The 10,885-nt window shown below is 39.1% G+C and overlaps 2 protein-coding genes across 4 annotated transcripts in view; both read right to left on the minus strand.

Moving 5' to 3' along the window:
• LOC115218043 overlaps positions 1 to 10,885 on the minus strand; it is a 215,384-nt gene that overhangs the window by 81,605 nt on the left and 122,894 nt on the right. The gene's annotated exons all lie outside the window — the stretch shown is intronic.
• Positions 1 to 10,885, minus strand: part of LOC115218105 — a 121,022-nt gene that overhangs the window by 41,602 nt on the left and 68,535 nt on the right. For all 3 annotated transcript variants that reach the window (XM_036507980.1, XM_036507983.1, XM_036507982.1), the window contains exon 4: positions 9,344 to 9,431. In XM_036507980.1, the coding sequence (XP_036363873.1) occupies positions 9,344 to 9,431 (88 nt within the window). The remainder of the gene's footprint in view (positions 1 to 9,343; positions 9,432 to 10,885) is intronic.

The following is a 10,885-nucleotide window of genomic DNA, read 5'->3' on the forward strand; positions in this document are numbered from 1 at the left end:
GAGGTAGGGATCCACCAAGGTTCAGTCCTCAGCCCCCTCCTATTTATCATAGTTCTCCAGACAATAACGGAGGAATTCAAGACAGGATGCCCCTCGGAGCTCCTCTATGCTGATGACCTTGCTCTAATTGCTGAGTCACTATCAGAACTGGAGCAGAAGTTTCAGGTGTGGAAGCAAGGATTAGAATCGAAAGGCCTTAGAGTCAACCTAGCTAAAAAAAAGTCCTAATAAGTAGGAAGTTAGACAAATCACAAACACCTTCAGGTAGATGGCCCTGCTTGATCTGTAGAAAAGGCGTTGGTAGAAAGTCTATAAGATGTACCCAGTGTAAGCTATAGACACATAAGAGGTGCAGCAATGTCAAAGGAAGGCTAATTAGGAAGATAGTTTTTGTATGTGGCAGATGCTCAGGAGTAATAAACACTGAAAATGTGCAGAGAACAACTTCCGTCACTTTCCAGGGAGAAAAACTAGAAGTAGTTGATAGCATCAATTACCTAGGTGACCAAGTCAGTATTGAGGGTGGGTGTGCTGAAAGTGTAGCTGCTAGAGTAAGAATAGCCAGGGCAAAGTTCAGAGTGCTCTTACCTCTGCTGGTGACAAAAGGCATCTTGCTCAGAATAAAAGGAAGACTGTATGACACATGTGTATGAACAGCCATGCTACATGACAGTGAAACATGGGCCGTGACTGCTGAGAACATGCGTAAGCTCGCAAGGAATGAAACCAGTATGCTCTGATGTATGTGTAATGTCAGTGTGCATACTCGACAGAGCGTAAACGCCTTGAGAGTAAAGTTGAACCTAAGAAGCATCAGTTGTGGTGTGCAAGAGAGACGATTGTGCTGGTATGGTCATGTGGCGAGAATGGATGAAGATAGGTGTGTGAAAAAGTGCCACTCCCTAGTGGTTGAGGGAACCTGTGGAAGAGGTAGACCCAGGAAGACCTGGGACGAAGTGGTGAAGCACGACCTTCGAACATTAGGCCTCACCGAGGCAATGACTAGTGACCGAGACCTTTGGAAATATGCTGTGCATAAGAAGACCCGGCAGGACAAGTGAGTCCATAACCCGTGGCCTTTGCCAGGGATGTAGCCAGCCCACTTATGCATACCTTTCCTTCTTTGGACATAAAACTCTGCTTGCGAAGACCTGTTGAGGCAAGTGAAATTGAAATTGAATTCGAAATCGAACCACATCCGACGACTGGCACTCATGCCAACCTCCCTTCATTGGATACTAAACTCTGCTTGCGAAGACCTGTTGGGGCAAGTGATATCGAAACTGAACCAAATTCGATGACTGGCACCCGGTCGTTGCCATTGCTGCTGGACTGACTCCTGTGCAGATGGCAAGTAAAGAAACACTGTTTTGACCCTGTGCTTGAGGAGACCTATTGAATCAAGTACATCAACGTCAAAAATCAATGAAAATTGTAGTTGTGATCCCTGTGCTGGTGGCACGTAAAAAGCACCATCCGAACGTGGCCAATGCCAGTACCACCTTAACTGGCTTTTGTGCCGGTGGCACGTAAAAAGCATCACCTGATTGTAGGTGTTGCCAGCCTCGCCTGGCATGTAAAAAGCACTCACTACACTCACAGAGTGGTTGGTGTTAGGAAGGGCATCCAGCTGTAGAAACACTGCCAGATCAGACTGGAGCCTGATGCAGCCTTCTGGCTTTCCAGACCCCAGTCGAACCATCTAACCCATGCTAGTATGGAAAACGGTACATGCCAATTAATTCATGCTGGCCCATATATGAACACAAAAACAGGGAAAATATTCACAAATGCGAATATGAACTGCAAAAGCAGAAATTTAATTTACTGCATCAAATGCCCAAATTGTGAAGAACTGTATGTTGGCCAAACAGGTAATGCACTTTTAGAATGCTTGCATTTGCATCAACAACAAATTAAAAACCCAGAAGTCCGCCAAATACCACTGAGTAACCATCTGGCAACATGTGGTTGGAAAACTTTTATGATATTCCCATTTCATAAAATTTACAACCTGAATGAAATTGAGAGAAAAGGACTTTATTAAGAAATTCAAACCCAAGCTTAACAAACAATGATTGAATTAATCTTATTTGGTGTCTAAAAATCTTATCCCCTATAACCAAAACAAAACCAAAACAAAAATCTCTAAAAAGTACTGCTATCATCATTTCTAAAAATAAACATTGGAAAATGGTTTGGCAACATTTCTAAAAATAGCCAAACAACTACTACTGCTGCCCACAGGAACATATATAAAGGACAATAGACAGCCAATCCCCAGGTGTCGTTCAGACGTGTTCTTTTAAGCTCATGGGGTGAAGACGTTATGCTGTTGTGAAAATGGCGTTATGCATTCGGTTCTGTTGGGAAATCGGAAAAGTCGGTTTGAGTTTTAAGGATTATTTGTTTTTATTGTTTTTCACTGGAGAATTTAGTCTGTCTGTTTGAGACAGATGAAGGAAAATGAGTTTTTCCTCGTTAAGAGGAGGAATGAAGGTGACTAAAAGAAGAATGTTCAGCGAGTCGGCCATGTCGTCTTCCGAAGAAGAGTTAGTGAAGGCGGTGGAAAAAATGGATATAGTACTACAAAAAAGAACATATGCAGGTGCAACAAAGCCAGTGACGAAGGAGGTAAATTTGGAAAAAATTGCTGGAATGCCAGGATATGACAAAAAGAGTAAATGGAGAAGTGGAATTATTGCTACCAAACAGGAAAAGGAACAAAATGGAAAGGAAGAAAATAATATACAGAGTCTTAGCAAATGAAAAGAAAATAACATATAATAAGCATGGAAACGATAGAGGAAGCCTTAAGAACAACAGAAGAAGAAATAGTATTCCTCACAAGAGGAAATAAGTATGCCACAGTAGTGGTACAGTATAAAAAGGAGGAAACAGCGAGAAGAATGGCTGTAAAGACGATAAAAAATGAAAAAAATAACACTTCTACCCACGTATCTGGGGAGAAGAACATCAAGAATTAGGGTGGACAGGATTCCACTGGATATCGAAGCAGAATTGTTAGTAGCAGCGGTTATCTGCGGTAACTAAGATAAGGTTGACATAGTCCAAGTGACTATAATAGAGGATAAAGGATGGAGAGGCACGACCCTGGAAATGAGCGTCCAAGCAGAAATGGGAATCCTACAAAATTTGGCAGAGTCGATTATGACAAATGATATAAAGATGAAAGTATGGGTGGAGGGAAGAGCCCCTCGATGTTATAAATGTGGCCTGAAGGGCCACATAAGAGCAAACTGCAATTCAACAGAAAAAGAGATAAATAAAGAAACAGCAGTGGAAACGGTAGCACCCCAGAAGGATCAGAAAGAAACACAAGAAAAAGAGAGTCAAGTGAAGGAAGACGGAAAAGAGTGGGAAACCTCAGGAAAAGGAAAACAGCAGAAAAGAAAAAAAGGCAAATAACTGTGAAGCCCAACCCAACCCAGCACCACCCTCACCATTTGTGGCTCACTCCATCCACACAGACACCAAACCCACCCATTCCCCACCAACAAGAAAACAGAAAACATACACACAATTGATAACTCAAAAACCCCGTCCAGAAGAATATTCTTTAGGGATAATAGACAATGAGCAATTACATGAAAGGTTAAAGGACTGGGGAAAGGCATAAATGCCAGATAGATGGGATGAAGAAATAGAAGAGGTGTTGTCGGAGGAGCAAGTGAAAGAACTTGAAAATGAACTTGGTGATGTGTACGTGTTGCTTAGGGGAAGACTGGTACAGAAAAAGAGAAATAAACTCTGGAAAATTCATGGGTCAAAATTTGGGGATTTCGTAGATTTTGCAGTAAAATAGGAAAAAGGACAAGCAAGTGATATTGGCTGATGGGGCAGTTAACATCACTTTCACCTCTCATCTATCACCCTTTTTTTCCATCCTATCATTCAACTATTTTTTGATGTTTTGTGTCCCCAATGTGTTGTAATGTCCCATCTATGTATAGTACTTTATGGATAATAAAGAAATCCACAGTTGAAACACCCCTGTCACAACCTGGGACCTTGAAGACTGCTATAATGCAAGAAAGTATACTAGTCCCTTAATATTTGATATTCAATATTTCATCTATTCAATAAGACAATCAATACTTCATTTCATTTTACTATATATATATTATTTATACTATATATTCTATATTCTACATTAATATTATAAAGAATATAAATGAAATATAAAAAACAAAGTTGGAATTCCTTTGAATAATACTTATCCCTCTATACACAATCATACAAACCCCTTTATATATATATATATATATATATATATATATATATATATATATATATATATATACCTTTGAAACACGGAGTAAATGAAACAGAGACAAATGAAGAAGGGGAATATTCCTTATGTTGTATGTCTCGTTTCTCTATTTTTTTCATTGTTCGAAAAAAGTTCGTTTCTATGTTTTTGTGTTTGTTTTTGTTTCTCATTGTGTTCAACGTATTTTTTTTTGATGTCCTGTATTCATATATGCATATATATATACATATATATGTAGGTATGTACATATATGTATGTATTTATGCATATATTTCTATATTATTTATATTATTATATGATCAAATGCCACACATCCTTTTCCAAGTAAGTTTTATTTTATATACATATATATATATATATATATATATATATATATATATATATATATATGTAAACGTTAAAAAAAAAGAATAAAAAAACACAAACTGGGACAAGAACGTATATACATACATACCAGCTGATGTACCCTGTAATTCCCGGGAAAGTGGGGCTTATCCTTTGGTTCTGTTCTCATAATTGTTTCCCTAATCCAATAACAACAATACAAAGTATGTAGCCTTTAAAACAGATTTTGTGCATTTACAGAGAATACCGAACTGTCTTAGACAGGATCTTGTTTTTAGGACTTCCCAATAAGTTATGAATTCCTAAATTGTGAGGTCAGTTATGTAATGACATGAAATTTGTTACCCGATAGTAAAAATTCAAATAAAGTAACCCTGAAAAGGGCTTTAATGCATTCTCAGAGTATATAGAACCAGGAAGCATGTTACATAACAGGCTAATCAGATATGAGATAATAATAATTCAAAGTAAATAACTCTGAAAAGGGCTTTTGTGCATTCCCAGAGAATATTACCTTCAGGGGTGCTAGTGTTGGAATATTCATGAATAAGTCACTAACCAAAATAAGTGAATCTATTGTTTAGGAAAATACTATTTACTTGTTTAAAGGTAGTATTGGATAAATTGCGAAAACAACTTTAACATTTCAAATAATAAGAAATAAGCATAATCAACTTCATTTTTACCAAATAATTTAGGAAAATAAATGGGTTATTTCCCTTGGATATATATAAGGATCCATTCCAGGGCCCCTATTATCGATTTTTTTTAACAATTTGAGTATGCCATGAGGTTTCCAGGCATGAGTTCTACTCATATGTCAAGTTTCATCAAAATCGATAAAACGATGTAGGAGGAGTTAGCTAACAACTCCACAAACACACCCACAGACAGAATTTCCCACATATGTAGTACATACATACATCATCATCATCATCATCATCATCATTTAACGTCCGCTTTCCATGCTAGCATGGGTTGGACGGTTCAACTGGAGTCTGGGGAGCCCGAAGGCTGCACCAGGCCAGTCAGATCTGGCAGTGTTTCTACAGCTGGATGCCCTTCCTAACGCCAACCACTCCGAGAGTGTAGTGGGTGATTTTATGTGCCACTGACACAGGTGCCAGACGAGGCTGGCGAACGGCCACGCTCGGATGGTGTTTTTTATGTGCCACCGACACAGGTGCCAGACGAGGCTGGCAGACGGCCACGCTCGGATGGTGTTTTTATGTGCCACCGACACAGGTGCCAGATGAGGCTGGCGAACGGCCATGATCGGATGGTGTTTGTTACTTGCCCACAGCACGGAGGCCAGTCGATGCGGTACTGGCTACGGCCACGTTCGGATGGTTTTCTTGTGTGCCACCGGCACTGGTACCACAAAGATACAAATTCCATTGATGTTCATCTATTTTGATTTGGTTTGATTTTCACTTGCCTCAACAGGTCTTCACAAGTGTCACACACTTGCCTCAACAGGTCTTCACAAGTGTCACATACTTGCCTCAACAGGTCTTCACAAGTGTCATAAGAAGGAAGGTATGCACAGGTGGACTGACTATGTCCCAGGTGGACTGACTACGTCCCAGGTAGGGGCCACGGGTTATGGCCTGACTAGTCTTGCCGGGTCTTTGGATGGTGTTTTTATGTGCCACCAACACAGGTGCCAGATGAGGCTGGCGAACGGCCACGATCGGATGGTGTTTGTTACGTGCCCACAGCATGGAGGCCAGTCGATGTGGTACTGGCTACCGCCACGTTCGGATGGTTTTCTTGTGTGCCACCGGCATTGGTACCACAAAGATACAAATTCCATTGATGTTCATCTATTTCGATTTGTTTTGATTTGATTTATAATCAAATCATACATATATATATATATATATATTATATATATATATATATATATTATATATATATATATATATATATATATATAAGGATATACATGGAAAGAAATAAAAACTGTAAATACTCAGATGATGAACACCCATGTCCAAGATTATAAATATTTATATATTTGCAAACTAAATTTACATGGAAATGAAAGGGATAATGCATTGTTTTTAAGTCCAACGTCCGCTTCTTGGAGTTCAGAAATATGTAATATTTGCAATGCTTGCGATTAACAGATAGGGTGTGCAAAAAGTAAAGAATATGCAACCAGTAGATGGATGCAAAGTGTGAGCAAGGGGTGGGGGAGAGAATAGTGGCATTATTGCCAGCTGATGCATGAAGCTGACTTCCTTCATTATTGGGACAAGATTGGTAAACTGTAGTTCACATTTTGTTGCAAGAAAATTTAAGCGTAGAATATATGTGTGTATATATTGCTTGCTTCCAATGTTATCCAGCCAAACTGGCGCATAATGGGAAAATACTATGAAATAAGTTATCCTGAAATGTAAATATGAATGGAATAGAACAAAATTTGCATAAATCGAACAAGTGGTTGTGAAGATATTAGGGGTTTTCAGAGTACTTTGAAAATTCGGCTTTAGGATCAATACCACTAAAACCAATCCTATGGCTGCGATATGTTGATGACCCCATCATACTCTGGCCCCCACCAGGAAGATGTCCAAGTGCTGTTAGATCATGTGAACTCAATAAAGCCATCCATACAGTTCGCAATGGAAAAAGAGAAAGACAATCAGCTAGCATTCCTGCACATATTAATAACATGTACCAAGTATGGATTCAGGACATCCGTATACTGCAAGCCGACCTTCACTGGACGATACCTCAACTTCAAATCCCACCATCCATACAGTGTAAAGAGAGGGATTGCTCAGTGACTAAAACATCGAGCAATGAATATAAGTAGCGATCGTGATACCCACCACGAAGAAATGATCAAGCTCAGTAACAATCTAATGAGCAACAATTACCCCCAAAGCATACTCTCCACTCCAATTATGAACAAAAGAAAGGATGAAACTGATAAACTGTACACATCTGTCTACCCTTTGTAAAAGGCCTCTCCAAAAAGATACAAAAGATATGCAGCCCATATGGCATCAGGACAGTATTCAAGAGTAATACAACACTTTGCAAATATCTCCTTCGAGTAAAACCACCAATAGAAGAGAATATGACTAAGAACTGTGGTAGGTTATACAAAGATGAAACATGCCACCCCCTCAAAATAAGGGTAGAGGAACATCACAAAGCTGTGACATGGGGAGATATTGATAAATTGGGTAAAGCTGATTATGTATGGAAAAATGGAGCCCACCTCCCCCTATGGGATGAAGTTAAAATAATAGACAGAGAACAACACTGGAAAATTCGAAAACTAAAAGAAGCAGCACATATGCTAGGACACAACCTCCTAATCAGACGAGTGCAGATATGAACAGCATAGGGGAACCAGTATTAAGGAAGGATGGGAGAATATTAGATTTATAAGCCCTAAAATTCACTCCATAATTGCCCCCAAGCATATGGCATAGTGGTTAAGTGTGCAGGCTACTAACCCCAAGATTTCAAGTTCGATTCCAGGCAGTGACCTGAATAATAAAAATAATAATAATAATAATAATTGTAATAATATTAATGAGAACCTAGATTCGAAATTTCCCCAAGACACTAGATAAAAGCTGGAGGGTATATCAGTCAAGACATTATGTTAACAACAAACAAGATGAGGAGAAATATCTGTCAATTGTAAATAAAGTAAATCATGTATATAATTTGATCACTTAACATTCCTCTCTCTCTCTCATTTTCTTTCTCTCTACCTCTCACTTTAACAAATACTTTAGCCATGTTATTCCCCTCTTTATGTCATTATCATCTCTCTCTTTCTCTTCATCTCTCACTTCCAGTAACCACATGACAGCTTAATACATCAGCTGCCAATAATTGCAGCTAGATTCTTCTTTCTTTTTCCATACAAACATGAAGATTTCAAATAATTAATAATTTTCTGCATACATCATTGAGTACATCAACCCTAAAATTATTTATCCAAATTCTTAAACTCTGAGCAACATTAATGCTTTAGCCATTTTAAAAAGTATTACATTTTTATCCATTTTCATGTGTCAACATTGGTTGGAAAAGTTCTTGAAAATTTCAATAATGACATGTGATTGACTGGAGATATTGATTTTACAGCTGTTTGTCTTTTTTATTGCTGACAACACAACTGTGAATTGAACCACTAAATGTAGAAAATGTCTTTCCCAGGGATTGAATAGGAACAATAAAATTTGAGCTCATAATACTGATCTTCACAGTTGAGCATATTAATCTTACAATTATTACATTTCCTTGTGTGTGTGTGCACATGTGTGTGTGTATGTGCATGCATGTTTGTATGTCTGTGCATGAGTGTGTATGTGTATCAGTATGCGTGTGTAAATGTATGTGTACATGAGTGTGTGTTTGTACATGTGTGTGTGCACATGTGTGTGTATGTGTATGCGTGTATGTGTAATGAGTGTGTATGTACACATCTGTGTGTTTGTGTGTGTGGTGCATGAGTGTGTGTGTGTAAATGTGAGCAAGAGTGTGTGTGTGTGTGGGGGGGGGTACAAGTGTGTGTATATGTGTGTGGGGGGTACAAGTGTGTGTATATGTGTGTGTGTGTGTGTATGTTTGTGTGTGTAAGTGAAAAATATTCCTTAAGGGGTTTAAAAGAGAAAGAAAAGCAAAAAGAGAAAAGAATAAAGAAGAGTTCTAAAGCAAAAATCTTACATTTTTCTAAATTCACCTTCTTCAGTCTACAACCTGATGAGCAGTTGCCGACATACTTTACTGGAAGATCTGGATTTTCAACATGTGCCTAAAATAAAATAGTTCAACAAAGTTAACAACAGTATAGTATTTAGAATGGTTTGATGATGATGACAATGATGATAGTAAAGATTATAATCATTATCTTCATGCTGTTGATGACAATGATAGTAAAACCTTTATAATGTACAGCCAGGACTCTGATTCTCAGTCAAAAATCATTTGAATTAGTCTACACACACACACACACACATACGTGTATATACATATATCATAATCATTTAATATCCATATACTATGCTGGCATGAGATTGATGATTTGACTGGATCTAATGCAACCAAGGACTGCATCAAGCTCCAATGTCTGTTTTACACAGTCTTTCAAGCTGGGCACCCTTCCCAACACCAACCCCTTCAAAGCTTAAACTGGGTGCTTTTTAAATATCGCCTGGACTATTGACATCTCCATGAAGTGCACAGAACTACAAGTCCTAGGACAGATGTAACAGGGGCAGTTTCATGCTTGGAGCTGAAGTTGATCACTATGATGAAGGGGCCGAACAGGCATGCGTGTCTGGGGTAGTTTACTTTCCATTCACATGGTTTCAGGTTCAGTCCTACTATAAGGCACCTTGGACAAGTGACTTCTACTATAGCCTCAAACTGACCAAAGCCGTGTGTGTGAATTTGGTAGGTGGAAGTACTGCCGTGTGTATATGCATATGAGAAAGATATAAATATATGTATATGTAGGAGAGTTCACGAAAAAAACAAAAGACGAAGACAGGTAGTGTACAAAACAAACAGATGTATTAGTATAATGCTCAGGAATAGAAAAAGTCTTTTATGTTTCGAAAGGGACACAGAAAAAAAAAAGGAGAGAAAAAAGTGTGTGTAGTGGCTACCGATTTATCATGGTGACTGCCAGACAGTAGGATCACACAGGAGAGTGAAGAAGTAGGGGAGATAACAAAGTAAAGATGACCCCCCCAACACGAAGGTGCGTGTGTGTATAAGAGAGTATGTATGTGCATGTGAAAGAGGGCTGGTGGCCTGGACGTATGCATGTATGCATGTGTAGGTGTGAAAATGTGGGGATGGGAATTGGTCAGTGCTGGTGTGTGGGTGGTGTGTTGTGATGTGATGTGTAATGCTGTATGGTGTAGTGTGGTGTGATGTTGTTGGGAGGTGGGGGAGGTGAAAGTGGGGAATGCACGGGTGGGGTGTGGGTTCGGCTGGGTGTTGAGGTAGAGGTGGGATTTGTGGGTAGGCAGAGGGTGGGGGGTAGAGGTGAGGTATGTGGGAGAGGGTGTAGGGGATAGGATGGGGGGATGGGAAGGATAGGAAAGGTGGAGTAGGAATGTGTAGGGGTGGGGTGGGCTTATGGGGGAGGTTTGACGATGAAGGGGGAAGGGGAATATGTGAGGAGAGAGAGTAAGAGAGAAAAGAGAAAGAGAAGGATATAAATATCCTTTTCTTTTTACTTGTTTGTCATTTGACTGT

The sequence above is a fragment of the Octopus sinensis genome, linkage group LG12 (assembly GCF_006345805.1).
Source record: "Octopus sinensis linkage group LG12, ASM634580v1, whole genome shotgun sequence".
In the NCBI taxonomy this organism is placed as follows: Eukaryota; Metazoa; Mollusca; class Cephalopoda; order Octopoda; family Octopodidae; genus Octopus; species Octopus sinensis.